Source organism: Bufo gargarizans, chromosome 2 (assembly GCF_014858855.1).
Source record: "Bufo gargarizans isolate SCDJY-AF-19 chromosome 2, ASM1485885v1, whole genome shotgun sequence".
Classification (NCBI taxonomy): domain Eukaryota; kingdom Metazoa; phylum Chordata; class Amphibia; order Anura; family Bufonidae; genus Bufo; species Bufo gargarizans.
In genome coordinates, this window is record NC_058081.1 from 78,651,897 (window position 1) to 78,673,003 (window position 21,107).

A 21,107-nucleotide genomic window follows, 5' to 3' on the forward strand; every position below is an offset into this window, starting at 1 on the left:
TAATCATCTACCTGCTCACTCCCAGGATTCAGGGAAGCAGAGTAGGAAATGGAACCTGTTTGGATGTTTTAAGGCCAAAAACGAGCAATGCCTGGCTGGGTCATTTGAATTCATTACTGACTCTTCAAGAAAGGAGACTACAGCCTCAGCGAGGACAAGGAAACATTTCTGGAAATGGAAGAACAGGAGCAAGGCTTATGTTGTTCCACTGGATGCTGCTCCTGAAACAGCAGACAACAACTGACCTGGAACAAACGTGGGTGGATCTGAAGAAGTGGTCCACCTCAGGAAGAGATTATATAAAGATTACAATCACACTGAGTTTCTTGGAATTTTTTTCCCGTAAAAAATGTCTGGATCAGTGAAAATTAATCTGCAAGTCCCAAAATACAAGACCTTTAGGAGCCAAGTAAGGCTAGTTTCACACTAGCATTCGTCGGTCCGCTCGTGAGCTCCGTTTGAAGGAGCTCACGAGCGGACCCGAGCGCCTCCGTCCAGCCCTGATGCAGTCTGAATGGAGCGGATCCGCTCAGACTGCATCAGTCTGGCGGCGTTCAGCCTCCGCTCCGCTCAGACAGGCGGACAGCTGAACGCTGCTTGCAGCGTTCAGCTGTCCGCCTGGCCGTGCGGAGGCGAGCGGATCCGTTCAGACTTACAATGTAAGTCAATGGGAACGGATCCGCTTGAAGAGGTCACCATATGGCTCAATCTTCAAGCGGATCCGTCCCCCATTGACTTTACATTGAAAGTCTGAACGGATCCGCTCAGGCATCTTGCGCACTTAGAAAATTTTCCAAGTTATTAATGCAGACGGATCCGTACTGAACGGAGCCTCCGTCTGCATTAATATGATCGGATCCGTTCAGAACGGATCCGATCAAGCGCTAGTGTGAAAGTAGCCTAAGTGAGGAGAACCTCAATGACATCCCAATGGCCTCAAAACATTGGTCCAGTAATAGTAATTTAAGTCACTGTGACAACACAGGTACACAGAAGAGACCTAGAGACCACCTCTGTGACCTCATCCCTGTGTTACAGGAAAAAATAACCAACCACCACCAGCAGAAACACTAACACTTACAGAAGAAGGCTCCATTCACACATCTGCAATTCCATTCCGCATTTTGCGGAACGGAATTGCGGACCCATACATTTCTTTGGGGCCGCACAACGTTTGGCCCTGATCCGGTATTGCGGACCCGCACTTCAGGATCAGAATTGCGGACCCGTAAAAAAATAGAACATCTCCTATTCTTCTCCGCAATAGTGGACAAGAATAGGCATATTCTCTTAGTGCCGGCAAAGTGCAGTCCGCAAAATGCGGAACACACATTGCCGCTGTCCGTGTTTTGCGGATACGCGAAACACACACGGGTGTGTGAATGGACCCGAACTCTGCATCTCTAAGCCACTGCCAATAATCAGAAGTTGCCTCACCGCCGTCAGACGGCCCCTTCATACAAAATGGGGGGGGAACCACTACCACCTGACCAGGTCTTCCATCATATTGCTTGTCTCTCATGAATGTGCTTTAATCTGGTATAAAATTCTTCTTTCCAATACTAAAAGCTGAATAGGAACAAAGTTGTGTGGGTATGTCCACAGTATGCACCTTAACAACCCATGTGATTGACATGATTTGCACTGGATTTCATGCTGTGCATTGACAAGATGTATGTAGATGAGGTTTCTTACAATCTCATCCACATCAATGCTTCAGTTGTGGTAGGGAGTGCAGCTGTGGGTTCTGGGGTCTCTCCTCTTTATTTAGCAAATTGCTCACACTTCTAAAGGTTGTGTTGCAGGAACAGATATATACATAGGGGTGGGCGATATAAACGATATAGTCCTGATCAAAAGTTTAAGACCACTTGAAAAATGGCAAAAAAAAAAAATCATATTTAGCATGGCTGGATCTTAAGGTTCCAAGTAGAGCTTCAACATGCAACAAGAAGAAATGGGAGTGAGAAAAAACATTTTTTGAGCATTTAATTTAATGAAAACAACGAATAAACTGAAATAGGCTGTTTTTCAGCTGATAAAAATTTTAGGACCAAATCTGTGCAAAGATGTGGATTTATTGTCATTTTCTGTCAGGTAGTCACACGTTGTGATGGCAAAGGCAAAAAAAACTCTCCCTTTTTGAACGTGGTCGGGTTGTTGAATTGCATGATCAGACGGCATCTGAGACTGAAGGGCTTCAAAAACAAAAAAACGTCTTCAAAGACCTCGTCTCCTTTAACGCCACAGAACTGCTTGTTTGGACTTTGCAAGAGAGCACCAAACATGGGACATTCAAAAAGTGGAAGAAAGTTTTATTCTCTGATGAGAATATTTTTTTACCTTGATGGTCCTGATGGTTTCCAACGTTACTGGCATGACAAGCAGATCCCACCTGGGATGTTTTCTACGCGCCACAGTGGAGGCGGCGCCATAATGGTCTGGGGTGCTTTTTCCTTCAGTGGAACAATGGAGCTTCAGGAAGTGCAGGGGCGTCAAACGGCCGCTGGCTATGTCCAGATGTTGCAGAGAGCATTCCTCATTAATGAGGGTCCGCGTCTGTGTGGCAACGACTGGGTTTATCCAACAGGACAACGCTACAGTACACAATGCCCGCAGGACAAGGGACTTCTTCCAGGAGAATAACACCACTCTTTTGGCCCATCCTGCATGTTCCCCTGATCTAAATCCAATTGAGAACCTTTGGGGATGGATGGCAAGGGAAGTTTACAAAAATGGACAACAGTTCCAGACAGTAGATGGCCTTCGTGCGGCCGTTTTCACCACTTGGAGAAATGTTTCCACTCACCTCATGGAAACGCTTGCATCAAGCATGCCAAAACAAATTTTTTAAGTAATAAACAATAACGGCGAAGCTACTCATTACTGAGTTCATGTTTAGAAGTTTTTTTTTTTGGAGGTGTGGTCCTAAACTTTTGATCAGCTGAAAAACAGCCTGTTTCCTTTTTTATTTGTTGTTTTCATTAAATTGAATGCTCAAAAAATGTTTTGTCTCACTCCCATTTCTTCTTGTTGCATGTTAAAGCTCTACTTGGAACCTTGTTAAGATCCAGCCATGCTAAATATGATTTTTTGCCATTTTTGAAGTGGTCGTAAACTTTTGATCAGGACTGTACGATATTATCTAAAGTGAAATGGCCGGCACTGCTCAGTGAAGTTGCTCGGCGGTGCACGTGTCAACGGGCAGGCATCCCAATGTTACAGCTGTAAAGGAAGGACCGGCACTCGCACTGGTTTCTTTATGCAGAATTTAATTTCAGTCACTTATTCATTCATAGTGACGCGGCGTTTCAGCACTAACATGTGCTTTCATCAGACTATACAAACTTATCCTCAAGAAATGTCTTAAATAACCGAAAAAAGAAAAAAATGCCGCGACTGAAATTAAATTCTGCATAAAGAAACCAGTGCGAGTGCCGGTCCTTCCTTTACAGCTGTACGATATTATCGACATAAATTCAGGCAACAGTATAGATTTTAAGCCATATTGCCCAGCCCTATATATACGTACCACAAATCTCCTACTATTTTATGCAGAAGTAAAAAGGAGATTTTTGTATAACTTACCAGTTAAATCTCTTTCTCGCTCTTCCTTGGGGGACACAGACCTTGGGTATAGCTCAGCTCCCTAGGAGGCGTGACACTAAGTAAAACTGTTAAGCCCCTCCTCCATCAGCTATACCCTCAGCCTGGAGATAGAGGCTACCAGTTGCGTGTCCAAGTAGTGAAAGGATAACAACCAATAACGGAAACAACCAGCCAGCAACCCAACGGGGCGCCAGACCATAACCCTGTAACCAAACACAGAAGGGTGGGTGCTGTGTCCCCCAAGGAAGAGCGAGAAAGAGATTTAACTGGTAAGTTATACAAAAATCTCCTTTTCTCGCCCATTTTCCTTGGGGGACACAGACCTTGGGACGTTCAAGAGCAGTCCAAGAAGGGAGGGACCACAAACCCAAGGCGGAACACCACCAGAGCATCAGGAAACCGCTGCCTGCAAAACCAGGCGGCCCAAAGCAGCATCCGCTGATGCATGCGTATGCACCCTATAGAACTTTGTGAAAGTGTGCAGAGAGGACCAAGTGGCTGCTTTGCACAACTGTTCAGCCGAGGCCCGATGCCTCTGCGCCCAGGAAGCTCCGACTGCTCTGGTGGAATGAGCAGTGACGCCGAAAGGCGGAGGTCTGCCCTTGGCTCGATAAGCCTCAGACACCGCCAGTTTAATGAAACGGGCAATAGCCACCTTGGAGACCGCCAACCCTTTGCGCGAACCCTCCGGAACCACAAACAGGGAGTCCGTGCGCCGAAAGGACCCGGTGACCTCCAAGTAAATCCTCAACGCCCTGACCACATCCAGACGGTGCAGTTCCCGTTCTCTGGGGTGGGAAGGAGAGGGACAGAGCGACGGAAGGACGATGTCCTCATTGATGTGAAAGGCGGAGACCACCTTTGGCAGGAAAGTCGGGACAGGCCGAAGCACAACCTTATCCTGGTGGAAGATCAGGAAAGGTTCGGAGCAAGAAAGAGCCGCTAACTCCGACACCCGTCGGAGAGACGTGACGGCCACAAGAAAGATGACCTTGCAGGACAGAAGGCGAAGGGAGACCTCCCGTAAAGGCTCGAAGGGGGCTGATTGGAGCGACGAGAGCACCACATTCAGGTCCCAGGAAGGAACTGGAGGGCGGTACGGCGGAACAGAGTGAGCCACCCCTTGTAAAAAGGTCTTAATTGGCCCTAGAGGGGCCAGGGGACGCTGGAGAAGAATAGACAGCGCCGAAATCTGACCCTTCAGAGAACTGAGGCACAGCCCCAGGTCCAGACCCGACTGGAGGAAGGACAGGATTGTGGGAAGAGAAAACCGGAGAGGTGGGATGCTCCGGGACTCACAGAACCCCAGATAGGACCTCCAAACCCGATAGTAGATCCTAGAGGATACGGGCTTACGAGCCCGGATCATGGTGCGGACTACGTCCGCGGAGAAACCCCGTCGCGTTAAGACGGCGGTCTCAATAGCCACGCCGTCAAACGTAGCGAGCCTAAATGCTCGTGGAAGATCGGTCCCTGAGAGAGAAGGTCTTCCCTGGAGGGCAGTGGCCACGGTGCGTCTGCCAACAGCAACATTAGGTCGGCGTACCAAGACCGGCGGGGCCAATCCGGGGCGATTAGAATCGCGGGGACGCCCTCTGCCGCGATCCTCCGAAGAACCCGTGGCAGGAGGGGAAAAGGAGGAAAGACGTACAGAAGGGAGAATTCGCGCCACGGAAGGACGAGCGCGTCGGCGCCGTATGCCTTCGGGTCCCGTGCCCTGGCCAGGTATAGGGGGACCTTGTGGTTGAATTTGGAGGCCATGAGGTCCACGTCGGGGCGACCCCAGCGAAGACAAAGGGCTTCGAACACCTCTGGGTGCAGGGACCATTCTCCCGGGTCGATGGTGGACCGGCTGAGGAAATCCGCCGCCCAGTTGTCCACCCCCGGGATGTAAATCGCAGATAAGGCCGGCACGTGCGTCTCCGCCCAGAGGAGAATGAGGGTCACCTCTTGCATCGCTGCAGCGCTGCGAGTGCCTCCCTGATGGTTTATGTATGCCACAGCCGTGGCATTGTCCGATTGGATCCGAACAGGGTGGCCCCTCAGCAGATGGGTCCAGTGTCTGAGGGACAGAAGAATCGCCCTCAGTTCCAGAATATTGATTGGAAGTCTGGACTCCGATAGAGACCAAACGCCCTGGACGGACCGGGGAGGGAAAACCCCCCCCCACCCCCGTAAGCTGGCATCTGTGGTAATCACCAGCCAGTTCAGTGGAAGGAAGGACTTCCCCCTTAGAGGGATATGCAACCACCAGCCGAGGGAAGCCCGAGCCAGGGGAGGCAGAAGAAAGGTCCTGTCCAGACTCCTCGGTGATTTGTCCCAGGCCGACAGAATTGCCCTCTGAAAGGTGCGGGATCGGAATTGTGCGAACGGCACCGCTTCGAAACAGGCAACCATCTTTCCCAACAACCGCATGCTGGATCTGAGGGAAGGGCGGTGATGACGGAGGAGACTGCGAACCGACCCGCGAAGGGCCAGACGCTTGTCCGACGGAAGGCGGACCTCCGCCAACTCTGTATCCAGGAGCATCCCCAGGAAGATCAGCCGTCTGGAGGGGGTAAGGGAAGATTTGGGGTGGTTGATAATCCAACCGAACCGCGTCAGGGTCTCCAGAGTGAGTTCCACACTGCGGGATGTCTGAGAGAAGGAGGGTGCCTTGACCAGGATGTCGTCCAAGTATGGGAGAAGAAAAACACTTCTTGAACGTAGAAGGGCCAAGACAGGGGCCAGGACCTTGGTGAACACTCGAGGAGCCGTCGCCAGACCAAAGGGAAGGGCGACGAATTGGAAGTGATCGTCCCCCACCGCGAAGCGCAGGAAGCGGTGATGACATGGAGCAACCGGAACGTGGAGGTATGCATCCTGAATGTCGATTGAGGCCATGAAATCCCCTCTTTCCAGGGAGGCCACTGCGGACCTGAGAGACTCCATCCGGAATCTCTGCAGTCGGAGAAAACGGTTCAGGCGTTTTAGGTCCAAGATCGGACGCACTGAGCCTTCCTTCTTGGGAACCACAAAGAGGTTCGAGTAGAACCCCCTGAACCTTTCCGTCGGAGGCACGGGGGCGACGACACCCTTGTCCATTAGAGAGTGAATGGCCGCGAAGAAGGCGGCCACTCGTACGGGATCTCGCGGAGGACGGGATCGGAAGAAACGGTCTGGCGGAATGGACGCAAATTCGATTTTGTATCCGCAAGATACAATCTCGAGCGCCCATGCGTCTGAGATGTGGGCCCGCCATACGTTCCTGAATAGGAGAAGGCGGCCCCCCACCCGGGTGGGTGGGGGCGCACCTTCAGGCAGAGGGCTGCTGGCCTGTGGGAGCCCGTGCAGGCTGGGACTTGCGCCAGGTAGGTTGCGTCCGAAAAAAGCGGCTTCTTGCGTCTATCCTGGGCTGGGCCAGAGGAAGAAGAACTGGCCGCGGGTCTAGACCCGGTGGGCTTGCGAAAGGACCGAAAACGGGATGAACCAGCGCGACCACGGGGGGCGCCCATTGGCCTGGACTGGGGGAGGTGAGTACTCTTCCCACCCGTGGCCTCTGATATAAGTTCGTCCAGACGGGTTCCGAACAGGCGGGAACCCGTGAATGGTAGGCCGGCCAAAGAGCGTTTGGAAGCGGCGTCCGCCGCCCAAACCTTCAGCCAGAGTTCCCTCCTGACAGAAACTGCCAGGGCAGAGGAACGGGCAATGAGGGCACCCGCATCAAGGGAGGCCTCACAGACGAATTTTCCGGCCTGAACAATTAGTTGGGCTAAGGAACGGAGGTCCTGAACAGGGACGTCCGACCCTAACTCCCGTTCCAGTTGCAAACCCCATTCAGAGACCGCTTTGCCAACCCAGGCGGAGGCAAAGACCGGTCTAAGGGCCGAACCAGAGGCAGTAAATATGGCCTTGGAGAGGGATTCCGTACGACGGTCCTCAACAGACTGGAGGGAAGATCCGTCCTGTACAGGAATAGTAGTGCTTTTGGACAGGCGAGCCACGGGAGGATCAACCTTAGGCGGGGATGTCCACGTGGTCACAGAATCCGCTGGAAAGGGATAACAAATGTCCAGCTTTTTGGGTGTAATAAAGCGGACGTTAGGCCGAGTCCAAGCCTTGGATACCACAGAAGAAAAATCAGCGTGTATGGGAAAAACCTTGGAGGCCTGTTTGGGGCGGAGAAAGGACACGCCGGCCTGTTCAGAGCTGGGGGGGTCATCGTGTAGCTGAAAGGTATCACGGATGCTAGTGACAAGATGCCCCACCGCGGACGCCAATTTGGACAGAAGCTCTGAGTCCATGTCCACGTCCGAATCCGCCAGTTCTCCCTCAGAAAGCGTATCCCTTTGAGAGGATAGACTTGACTGAGCTCGCACGCATGGCGGAGAGAGCGAAGCATCTGGAGAAGATGTGCGCTCAACCCTTGAACGTTTCTGAGTATGCCGGGCCCTGGAAGATTCGCTGGGAGGCAGGGAACCAGTGGGGGCGGCAGAAACGGTAGTCCCAGCGGGTGCGACAGGGATTGTGGCAGCCTGCGGGAGAGGCGGTCTATCCACGAGACGGCCCACTACGTGTGTAAGGCTTTCCACCGCCTGAGACAGAGACCTAGCCCAGTCAGGGGGTTCAGAGGCACCGGGGGGCGCAGCGGGAAGCGGGCCCTGCACCGGGGCCTGACATGCAAGGCAATGCGGCTCAGATTGCCCACGCGGAAAAAGTTCCTTACAGGCGGTACAGGCATGGTACCAGGGTTTGGGGGCACCTGTGGGATCTGACATGCTGAAGTGTGGTTGTACTCTAATATAGAGACCACAAAGGGTTATAGCAGCTATGACCAGGAGGGTTAGGAGAGGGTTAACTGTCCTACCAGTGCCTCAGAAGAACGTCAGGAGATGGCCCAGATCAGCAGCAGCAGAGAAGCAGTGAACAGCAGTGAGCAGCAGAGAGCGCCCACAGAAGCCGAGCGATGTACACAGGAGGTTAGAGTCCCCCACCGTGTCCCAGCTTCCTGTCAGGAGTGAGGAAGCGCGGGAAACCTCAGCAGAAAGCACGGGGAACAAGCTCCGCCCCCTCCAGCGCTTGAAATGTCTCCTGTGAAGGATAACGTAGCTCCGCCCCCAAAATGACGCGCGCGTAAGCCCCGCCCCCTGCCGGGACCGCTAAACCCCGCCCCCCATTCTCGGCGGGAAGGGGGAGAGAGAGAAGAGAAAAATGGAGTCAGCCCCGAATGAGGGGGAGGGGGGGGGAGAAAGATAGCAGCATGGGGGGGAACGGCGTGGGGGTGCTGAGGATGCTGCTGTGCTGCATTGTCCTGCAGATGAGCGCTCAGAATGAGCGACCACGGGTGCCCCCCTTACCCAGAGGGGTAGATGCTGCAGATAGGGACGGGGTATGGGCTGGAATAGCCATCTCACCGTCCGACGTCTTCACCCTCAGTCCTTTCCAGCAGGGTCGCCCCTTCAGCCACTGGCACCGCAGTGGCAGGAAGCTGGAAGAGGGGCTTGGCGTGCGGGCGACCCCCTAGCTGGCGGGATGTAGGGGAGCCATTGCTGCCCAGATCCTCCTATTGCTTCTGTGGGGGAGGCAGCAGTGCAGATAAGTTGGCACTGGCGCAACTCAACCCCGGGAGAGCAGAGAGGTCTAATGCGTCTCTGGTATCCCTAGGAAAAAATAAAATAACAAAATTAGAAGAAAAAGTAAAAATAACAAGGAGAAAACAGCCCTGCAGTAGCAGGGGGTGTCTTGCCTCCTTGGACACTAAGCTAAAACTGGTAGCCTCTATCTCCAGGCTGAGGGTATAGCTGATGGAGGAGGGGCTTAACAGTTTTACTTAGTGTCACGCCTCCTAGGGAGCTGAGCTATACCCAAGGTCTGTGTCCCCCAAGGAAAATGGGCGAGAAAACTATCCTCCGATTTTTAAGAGGTGCGATTTCTTCCTGAAAAACATTGTGACAATAGCATTTTCGAAAGAAATATAAAAAAAAAAAGAAAAAGAAAAAAAAAGAGAACTTACCCTAGTCTTACGAAAATGAACCTCAAAATCAATATCCTCTTCAAAGTCGAGCACAAAGACTTTCTTAGCCTTCTTAATTTTCTGCTTGTCACCAGCAGACTCAACTGGATAAGGGAAAATGGAGACAGAAGTTACTGGCAAAGTTCTTGTCTATTCACCTTATGAAGCTGCTGGGGCTGAGCTCCAACTAGGCCATTTGACCGATGTATGCTGACATCAAATGGCACATACACTACAGAGGACAGTATACTGCTACAGATGGATCTGTATAGATTGGAGGCTTGGGCAGAGAAGTGGCAGATGAGGTTTAAAAGGGTTGTCCGGGTTCAGAGTTGGGTACCCCCATTTTCACCCAGGCAGTCCCCCCGACTTGAGCATGAACTGCTCCGATGCTCTCCTTTGCCCTTCCCTAAATCGTGCAGGGCAAAGACATTTTCTGGAGTATCGGTGACGAACCGGGATCTCTATAGGGCTGCCAGGCGGATGCTTCCGCCCAGCAGTGATACTGGTGAACTCACCGGCACCGATGGCGGACTTTAGCCTGTAAAACGGCTAGAGCAGTGCTAAAGCCTGCCCATCAGAGCCAGTGACGTCACTGAACACACTGCTGGGCGGAAGCCTCCGCCCGGCAGTGTGTTATTGTAAATAAAAGAGCCCTTGCCCTGCGCGATCCGTCATCAGGAGGGCTGTCTGGGTGAAATTATAGGTATGTCCGGGTTTAGCTCAGAATTTGGGTTATTCACTTTAGTAAAAAGGCAATTATATATCAAGGGTCAGTACAGAGATCTCTCCTATCATCTACTTATCCCCAGGACTGACTGTGACAAGGGAACATGCTCTGCGTCTGGAGGAAAGAAGGTTTGTACACAAACATAGAAGAGGGCTATGGAACTCCCTGCCTGAGGAGGTGGTGGAGAGTTCAAGAGGGGCCTGGATGTACCGTATTTCTGGAGTGTAATATTACAGGTTTAGTCATTAGATTTCCGGAGAAGGGTCGTTGATCGAGGGATCGACAAAGGATTTCAGGAAGGAATGTTTCTTCTAAAACTAGCAAAATTGGCTTCTACCTCATGTTTTTTTCCCTTCCTCTGGATCAACTTTGCAAGATAACAGACTGAACTGAACAGATGTCTTTTTTCAGCCTAACAAACCATGTTTTTTGGAGGAAGAGGAAACCACTTACTTTTCTGTCTAGGACGGAAGCGCCAGTGATCAGGCCCTGCCCACATGGACATGGTGCGAGGACTGAAGTATGAATACTCTCCAGGACAAGAAGACAGCTGAAGACACATTGTACTGATGTCCACTTCTGCTACTTTAGTTATCTGTGATCTGCAAAAAAAAAACTATGATTGAATTTAAGCGATACCTAACATCAAATATCCGGAATGCACACAGTACATACTCAGTTCTGACCAGTGAAAATGTAGTAGGTTATTTATTACAGTATTGGGAATCCCATATACCTCTTCACTCATTATGTTTTTCGTGCCAGAACGGAAATCACACCAGTAAAGAAGCTGGAATAGATTTTAGGTATAACCTAAAAGTCTGACCAGCTATGCCTGTGCCACACTGCTCTGCCCACATTTCAGACAAACTCCCATAAATTTGTTACATTTTGCGCAAGCAGAGGAGAGCCGAACTTTGAGACTCTTTGACAAGTTTGCTGGCATAAAGGAGTTTAGTGCCTCCCTCTAATTGTAGTATTACATGTGGCCATTTAAAGGGGTTTTCTGGAAGTAGAAAATTGATTACCTATCCTCAAGAGGAAGGAACATACCCCTTTCTCTCTGATCTGCATGCTTCTCGGTATTCTGCAAACTGTCCAAGGTCTTCCACTTCATTTCCATCACACATATCGGCATCAAAATCATCCATCTCCGGTTCAGGACCATCGTCCGCTACTTCAGCATTTATGTCAAAGGCATGATCGCTTTCCTTGTATTTATCAGTTAAAGTAGATGTGGTCTGCAATAAATGAAAACGCGTTTTTGCGTCCCATGCCTTATTCAAAAAAACGATCAGTGAACAACGGACAGACAGATGGCGTCTGCGTGCATTCTGTTTTTTTTCTCACTACATACTTGAACCGGCTTCTCGTCCGCAGAACAAACCCTAATAGGACGTTCAGTGAGTTTGTTGCAGGGATGGCCAACCTGCAGCTCTCCAGTTGCTGCAAAACGACAACTCCCAGCATGCCTAGACTGCCTACGGCAGGGTATGGTGGAAACTGTAGTTCTACAACAGCTGGAGACCCGCAGGTTGGCCATCCCTGGTTTATTGGATAAGGCATGCATATTAGTAAAAAGAAGCATGTGGGAATAGCTACATTGAAGTGTACAGTTCTGTGTGCGGCCGCTGAAGACGTAAGGATTGTCTTGTTATACCTCATCTTTTACATCCCCATCCAACTGCATCAACCGAAATTTGGAGAGCGATGGACATAATGGATGCTTTTCTGCACAATTAACCAACAGAGCTGCAGAAGGAAAAAAAAAAAAAAAAGTAACACTTTTTATTTTTGGACTCTACACCTTTTATTTTTAGATTCTAATAATAAGCAAGCCAAGTGTTTGTGAACTATTTAAACATTTGCAATGAGATTTATACGATTCCTTCTCCTGCCAATAGCCCCTGTTCATCCCCCAAAAATATATTACAGTGACCCATTTAGTAAATAGGCAGCACATAAAAGGTTATATGGGGTGACTTACGTTTCAGCTCAGCAGTGTCCACAGAGTTGGGAGCAGGAAAGGTTTCTTCTTCAATGGTGGTTAATGGGATCAAGTAATCATCAAAATGTAGCTCACTGCGGTAGTTGCAGCACCGGAGTGCAGTGAGGAAGACTCCTACAGTACTGCATTCATCAAATGAAGCAGCTGCTTTCTGAAAGAGAGGGTCAACCTGCAGAAAAGAGATGGTGGACATCAAAAGGTTTACACCATAACTGTGGCTCTCGCCATATTTGCCTTATGCCTTGCAACTTTTTCATCACCTTACCACTTAATTAGGAGGGGTGGGCCTATCACAGCAGAAATTATAGCTCACATCTACGCCAGCCACTGGCTGGCACAGATTTGAGTTTCTGGCGCAGAGGGTTTAGGGATGTGCCTAATTTATTAAGTGGCATATGCTTCTTAATAAATTAGGGGCATCTTACTCCAGGGCAAGGGGACTGGTAGACAAATGTCCCAATGTGTTTTCGCCACATTGGCCATACATACACTGCTGCTCTTTCCCTCCATTTTCTTATGATACTGCAGCTACATATATTTCACCCCAAATCTTCTCTGCAGTCAGTTAACAAAAGACTGAGGGATTATTACAGCTGTATCTCCATTACTGGCTGCACCATATGGTAATACTCTATTTGTATGTGTTATTAAGGATATTGGCCTAAAGCTTTCCATGAGCCCACGTGTTATGTCTGAAATCATGAATATACCTGTGGGCACTTACCTGATCAACTCTGTCTGTTGCTGAACGGGTAATGTTGTTGAGGTTCTGCTCAATGGTTTCCACAGAATGCTGCCTTTTCCTTTGCTTTTTATTTTCAGGTTCTTTACTAGCATCATCTGTCAAATACAGCACAAACAAGACAAGATACAAAATGTGTATAACAAACATCTGTCTTAGAGGAAGCCTTCAGTCACTAGGATAGATTTAAGTTACACAGTCGTTTGAGTGCCTTATTAGCGCTGTTTCTGATGCCCTATCTGCCCTGCTGCCTTGTTTTCTGGGGGGGGGGGGGGGGGGGGCCTGAAGAGAGGGGCGCTGTCCGGCTGGGAGAGGCTGTTTCCCCCTTCCCCATCAGCTGACGTGGTATTGGCCGGTTTTCCATACGCTGCCTCATTTGCTAGCGGTTCTATCTGATCCCTCTGTGGGACCGCTGTGATAATTGTTGTGATTAAACGGCAGTCTTTGGGTACTACACCAGGTATACCAGTGTACATTAGCACTGCCTTTACCCCGTCGCGGGACACTGCACTGTATTGCTCCGGGGTGAAAACCTCTCCACTACTCCTCTGAGCCCCAGAGCCCGGAATCTATGAGCCCTAGAATCAGGGCATTCACATCTCTGGAGCTTTCAGTGATTCAGGATATCGGGGCCTTATATGCAAGATCCCCGGATTTATTTACTCTGCCTGGGTGCCATAAGATGCTCTTGACTGTGTGTATAGTAATACCGTGTCTCATACAATATTGATCCTGAAGTAACCGTGTAAAAGGGGGAAAGGGGAAGGGAATAATAAAATAAAAAAATGGCCCCCAAACTACAAAACAGAAAGTCTATCGGAACCTCCTCACCCAAAAGGGGGAGCTGTAAGGACGCAGCTTGATAAATACCTCAAATCCCCACCTCCATTAACCAAGAAAAGAGGAAATCAGAAACAAATATCACAGATGGGGACGATGAAGAGAGCGAAATCCCGCTAAAGAAGGCGGGAGGAAATCAGGTAGCGGAAGCTGATAATCAGATGAGTAATATAGATCACAAACTAGCGGGTATACTGGAAGCCGTTAAAACAACTAATCAATCATTAAGTACATTGACGATAACGGTGGCAGCAGTGCAGTCCGATATTTCGGTAATCAGGGACGATTTAAATAAAATGAGGCAACGCACTAAAGAGTACGAAACTCTGACTACAGAATTGCAAAAAGAATCCAGGCAGATTAAAAAAAGGATGGCAGCAGTGGAGAGTGACAATAAGGCACTGAAGGAAAAAATGGCGGATTTAGAGGACAGATCCCGGAGAGACAATCTTAAATTAGTGGGACTCCCGGAAGGAGCAGAAAAAGATGACCCCATAAGTTTTATACAAAAATGGCTGTCAAACAATGTAACAGGCACAGGAGTGGACGTAACACCTATAGTGGAGAGAGCACACCGCATCCCAACAAGAAAACCTCCACCAGGGCTGGCACCAAGGCCTATGTTAATTAAAATGACCTCTTCAAGGGATCGGGATAATATTCTTAGGTGGAAAAGAAAGATACAAATGGTGAAATACAACGACGCTAATATAGAGATATACCCGGACTTTTCTAAAGTTACACAAGATAAAAGAAGAGAATATAAAGATGTTAAAAAGAGACTGATACAAGCTCAATTAAAATACTCCATGATGTACCCCACGAAACTACGGGTTATCTACAAAGAAACCGTTCAATTCTTCTCCAACCCAAGTGATGTAGCTGACTGGATGGACGCTCGGGCATTAAATAATCCGCTCATGGTTGCGGTGGGGGGGGGAGCTGGGGGGGGTCGTCGGTGGGGGGGGATAGCCTACAGTTAGAGACCTATGAGCCGCAGTTTGCGACTCGCAGGTCAGAACGGGACCGGGGTGTGGGGGGGGTTTCTTTCCGCTGGGAACTGTCGGGGTCTTGAGTGTACACAGTTGGGGGGGTTCCTGCTCTTCCACCCAGTGTTGTCCCACTACTAAAAAATGTCTAGAATATTGACTTGGAATATCCACGGATAAAATTAAGAGATGTGTAGTGTTTGATCTGGTCTCTAGACATTTACCAGCAGTAGTGGCTTTGCTAGAAACCCACCTTACAAGTGAAAAAGTGGCAGCGCTGGGTGGAAGGAGATGGGCCTCTCACGAATATCATTCTTGTTACTCCACATACTCTAGGGGAATCAGTGTCTATATTCATAGACAGGTAGACTATGATCCAATAGAACAGTTAATTGATCAAGAGGGCCGGTATATTTTTTGGCACTGTAATTGGCAGGGGCAGAGGAGAATTATTGCTTTTATATACATTCCACCCCCTTTTACAACTGTATTATGTAAATTGATGGAATACATTGCAGCACGAGAGGAGTGCCCGATGCTGGTGATGGGCGACTTCAACTCATGGACATAAAAAAAGATAGGATCTCCACCATAACTAATTACGAATTCAATTCTGGTCCAAGTACTGTACTATACAGAATATGTAAAGAGATGGCATTGGTTGACATATGGCGATCTCTCTATGGAGATAAGCAAGTTTTTTCATGTTTCAGCAACACATATAGGTCCATGTCTCGAGTTGATCTGGCCCTCGCCAGCCCCGGGCTCATTAATAAGATTTAAAAAAATGAATTATGAGTGTCACGGGGTCTCTGACCATAGCCCGGTTACGGTAATACTGGATAGTCCTAATAAACCAAATCTAAATAGAATTTTTAAACTTAGCCAATAGATTAAAAACAGTTATCCACAAAGTCGTTCAAACTGGGTTCATCCCCAAAAGAAACATACAGGATAACGTAAGGAGGGCTTTTTTGAATATCCAGATAGGGGATGGGGGGGACTGCTCCATCCTGTCTTTGGACGCCGCTAAGGCTTTCGACAGGGTGGAGTGGCCCTTCCTCTGGAGAGTGATGTCGCTGGTGAAAATAGGGGAATATTTCTCCAGATGGGTCCGCATTCTGTATCAAAACCCGGTATCCAGGGTCCGAATGAATGGTGAATACTCTGTCCCCTTCCCCCTGACCCGTGGAACACGCCAGGGTTGCCCCCTCTCCCCCTTGCTCTTCTCGTTGTTTCTGGAGCCAATTGCATGCGAAATTAGAGCAGACGGGGAAATATCAGGCTTTGGGTGTGAGGGAGAAGCCGACAAAATAAGTCAATACGCAGACGATATGCTGCTTTTTCTGGGGAAGGGGTACAAGAACTTGCCAAGGGTCATGGAAAATCTGGACGAGTTTGGATATCTATCTGGATACGAGAAACTGGGAGAAATCAAAATTCCTTCCATTAAGATGTCCGGTCCCACTGGGCCATAATTTTCGGGTTAGCATATTGACCCCAGAAGACTCCCTACTTTATCTGGGCATTCAGATGGGGACCAAACTGGAACACTATACGAAATTGAATATACTCCCAATAATAGACAGAGTTAAGGAAAAAATTAGAATATGGCTAAAACTTCCCCTATCACAAATTAACCGTATAGCACTCATAAAAATGACACTGCTACCAATGTTACTATATGTATTCAATGCTAGCCCAATTACGATAGAGGATAAATTCTTCAATAAATTAGAGACCCTCTTTAACGAACTGATATGGGGCCGCAAACAAGTTAGAATTAAGATACAATATTTGTATAAAGAGGAGGGTGGAATATCCATCCCTTTTCTAAAAGGGTACTATCTAGCTGCCCAATTGAGATGGTGTGTGAGGAATCGAAGGAATAAATGCATTCGGTCTCTTTATGGGGAGCAATGCAGACCCCGGGAGGATCTATTTCACATTCTCGAAACTGGTATTTTTAAGAAGAAAACAATAATAAACCCGTTCAGTAGAATGCTTGGATATATTTGGCAACAAGTTAGAGATATGGTGGGCGTTTCTGAAGCAGTCCATTACACCCCACTGTGGGGGAATGTAAACTTACCACAAGTTATGCAACTGGGTGACGTTGAATACTGGGAAAAATACGGGATATATTTAATTGCACAAGTTTTTCATGAAGGACAGATTAAGCCCTTAAATGAAATTTTACCAGACATTGAATTAGGATTTATTGATAAATTTCGATATTAATAACTTTGTCACGCTATACACTACACGGAGAATAAGAATTATTTGAATATTGTAAAGAACACTTTTTTAGATTTTTGTCAAGATATGACTGTTAATACCTCTATATCACACATTTATGCTAAGTTAAAACATGAACACACAAATAGGATCACATTTAGGGGTGAGGCTAAATGGGAAAGATCTACAAAAGGGGGAACCCATCCCGTGGAACATAGTGTACAGAAATATTAAAAAAATAAAATAAAATATCGACTTTCACCCGCCCATGCATGGATTCTTCTGAAAATCATACATCGTCTCTATTATACACCAGCATTACTGCATATCATTTATTAAGACAGGAAACAGAACTCCTACAAATGTAATAAAGATAGAGGAGATTATAAACATCTGCTGTGGGAATGCCCAGGGATAAATGAACATTGGATCCGAATATTTCGGAAATTGCAGGATAGCTCCCCTATGAAGTACCAAGCTTGCATTGACTATGCCATCCTGGGCACATTCCCAGAGACAGATAAAAATAAAATTGAGCAGACACTTTGGCTTCGGGGCATCGCATTGGCCAAAATAATAATAGTTAAATATTGGGGCACCATAAAACACCCCAATTTTCAGGAGTGGATGGAACGGATGAATAGGGTTAGGCAGTATGAATATATTTTAGCTCAAACCGCGGGAAAAAAGGCAGCTTGGCTGCGGATCGGGGGCAACTGGAAACAATGACAGCCGGTGTAGATACAGTGACTCCGCGGAAAGAAACGGATGGTGGAGGGAGGGATGGGGGGGGGGGGTAATTTAAGTATAAAATGAGATGATTTCATTATTGTATTTCTATTCTGTTGTTGGGTAATATTGAAATGGAAGATTGTTGATACCTATTTCTTTATTGGAAAAGAAAACATTTATTAAAAAAAAAAAGTTACACAACTTTCTCATGTATTTTGTGTTTTACTCCCTCACTTTCATTTTCAAAATCTCTGCTTCTTACCACAGGTTAAAAACGTTCTTTAATACTTATAGAGGCTAAAAACTACCACTCTAATAGTAAAATGATATCCTTTGTGAACTCAAAGGGGTTATCTAGAAAATGATAACCTATCTTTAGGATAGATCATCCTCATCATTGTGTTCCAGGGATCCGCTGTGCTCACCGCGCCGTACATAGTGTAGTGGTTGTGCTTGGTATTGCAGCTCAGCCCAACTAGGCCCCCCCAGCCCAGTAGGGCTCTGAGATGCTACACTTGCTTACATAAGTAAGGTATTACTGTAGTTGTTCTTGATGAGTTCCAAAAGGTAGTGAAGTCTTTCAAGGCAATGCTTGCCTCTACTAAAGTCTAATAGATTGGAATATCCTCTGGCTGCCATATATATGAAACCAGAGACGTACCTCACCAAGCTGAATTTTATTTTCCTATTGGATAAATCAGTTATTCACTTTTATGTCTAATAGATAAACCGACGACCACATCACTAATTGACCTCTACATACCGGTTCCCTGATTTTCTGATTCCTCTGGCCCTTGGGACTCTTTGCCAAGACCACCCAATACTCTGTACACATCAGCATGTACCGCATCAACTCTCACTGCATAGATTTTCGCACTTGCATCAAGAGTTCCTGCAGCAACCTGTAAAGAAAGGTAAGGTCAGTTGTGAAAACTGTGAAATCATTAGGTCTCAGTACACGATAGGAGATCTTTTTATCGACCTTGAAGTTCATCAGTTCGCTTCCTTTCTCCTTGAGAATGTCTCCCATGTAATCAATCAGGTGCAGCCCAAACGCATTCTTTGTTGTTATTCTCTGCAGAAGACATTGGAGTAAATGACATAGTTGAGCGATATAATACTGCAATGCACATCTATATGCTCATGTACACTATGTGCATGCTCACTGTTACCAGTGCTGAACAAAGGACATACATTCTCCTGAGACAGCTTGATGCAGGTAGAGTAATGGTCTGAGATCTGGGAATTGCTCAGCTTGGGCATGAGAAGTGATATTGCTTCAGACCTGTCGTGGGTACAGAATATAGGCTATTACTGCATATAAATAACCAACACTAACAGAACATATATCAAATCACAGAGATACCATAAGTGGAAGAAGCGGACACCGTAAGAGTATGTCATGTCTTAAGACACTGCACTGGGTTGGGGTTCTCACCAACAAAGCTATTCACATCTTATGGGGCAAAATGCTTTAGTGCAATTTGCATGAAAATTTTAACTCCAGTCTTTTAGGCCATGTTCACACTGCCAATTAGCAAATATATTCTCACTGTTAACACAGAAACCTGGCATGTAGCAGTTCAACTACCCATACAAGAGGCAATTCTGCCTATGTCTTCTCCACCCAGTGTCGGACTGGGGTGCCTAGGGCCCACCAGTAAAATTTATATTGAGGGTACACCATACGGATACATTCAAATATAATAAATAATCTAACAAGTTATTTATCTGAACATAGGCTGGTTGAGGTGCTGTACATTGAATATATGTATGAAGTGTAGTAAGTCTACTGTGTTATGTGCCACGTGTGCAGTGGGTGGGAGACTAGGGGCCCATTTTGGTCAGGGGCCCACCGGGGGATTCCCCTGTACCCCTGTGGGCCAGTCCGAGCCTGTCTCCACCCTCCTTCCACTTTGTTACAAATATCTACTCTCCTTGTGTCTCATTGACTTAAAGTGGTCTCTAGAAATTAAAGGGGTTGTTGCACCTGGAACTGGTGGCATACTGCTAGGACATGCCACCTATGCCACATAGGTGCGGGTCCCAGAGGTGGAGTATCTCGAGAACGCAGCACCCAAAGTTCGGAAGAGTGCACCACGCATGTGTGGCTGACCTATTTATTTCTATGGGAACGCCGAAAACAGCTGATTGGTGCACGCCACTATTTTTAGAAGTCTCATAGAAATGAAAAGAAAGTCCGGCCACCGCTCCATTCACTTCTATGGAACTGCTGGCAATAGCCGAGTCTGTGCTTGGCTATTTTTACCGATCCTATAGAAATGAATGGAGGGCAGCTGCGCACTTATCCGACACTGGTGGCATATCGCCATATTCCAGGGAAGACAACCCCTTTAATGTAAGTCATGGCTTGTAATAAAGAACATATGGGATTAAGTACAAACAACAAAACGAAGCCTGATCAGTCACATGGTGCCCACCAATAGCACCCAATGGACGCCATTGACAGTAATGGGGTCTGTCAGGTTTCAGTCATTTTACCAGAATAAATGTAGTTTTTTGGATGGTATCTGTGACAGCTGTTTTTTCAGCCCTAACAAGACTGTTTTTAACTACCGGAAGCGTACCGAAGTTAGAAATACTCGCAATAAATTCAAGTTGTGGCTTCAAAAAGCATTGGCTGATATTGCCTTTGTATCAAAGAGTGTACATGTTTCATTTTCAGGGCAAATGCATTCATGGTTTATTTTTCCGATAGGTAACTTCAACTTTAATCGAAAACCTCCATAATGATGCGCACATTAAGCACAATACTGATTGAAATTGCTCATTTTCTTTTAAGTGGGTTATGTTGTTCCAGCCTGTATGACTATTCACAGTAGGACCACCAAGCTAAGTGGCTGCAGATTAGGGAAATTAATTGAAACATGGTTCCAACATTATTGTGAGGATATTAAACCAATCTGCATATTTTATAACAGCAAGTGGCGAAACGAAAGATTTCTGCAGTTACGGTGGATGTAAGCGTCCTAAGGATGAACTGCAGTATAAAATAGAATTCTCATTAATGCAATAAAGTATTTACCAGGTTATGTTCACAATCTGGGATGCGTCATTACGTAACTTTATAAACCAGCTTTAAAGCAAGTGGAAATCTATAACGCTCCTTTAAGGGTACTTTCACACTTGCGGCAGAGGACTCTGGCAAACCGGACGCAAACTGATGGCAATTGTCAGACGGATCCGGATCCATCTAACAAACGCAT

At 47.3% G+C, this 21,107-nt stretch overlaps 1 protein-coding gene across 1 annotated transcript in view; it reads right to left on the reverse strand.

Annotated features, from left to right (window-relative positions):
- Positions 1-21,107, reverse strand: part of NCAPH (non-SMC condensin I complex subunit H) — a 68,212-nt gene that overhangs the window by 35,788 nt on the left and 11,317 nt on the right. The window contains exons 3-11 of the mRNA XM_044279244.1: positions 19,075-19,165; positions 18,863-18,955; positions 18,644-18,782; positions 13,064-13,179; positions 12,319-12,508; positions 11,992-12,083; positions 11,385-11,572; positions 10,785-10,933; positions 9,602-9,705 (exon numbers count right to left, since the gene is read on the reverse strand). Coding sequence (XP_044135179.1) covers positions 9,602-9,705; positions 10,785-10,933; positions 11,385-11,572; positions 11,992-12,083; positions 12,319-12,508; positions 13,064-13,179; positions 18,644-18,782; positions 18,863-18,955; positions 19,075-19,165 — 1,162 coding nt within the window. The remainder of the gene's footprint in view (positions 1-9,601; positions 9,706-10,784; positions 10,934-11,384; positions 11,573-11,991; positions 12,084-12,318; positions 12,509-13,063; positions 13,180-18,643; positions 18,783-18,862; positions 18,956-19,074; positions 19,166-21,107) is intronic.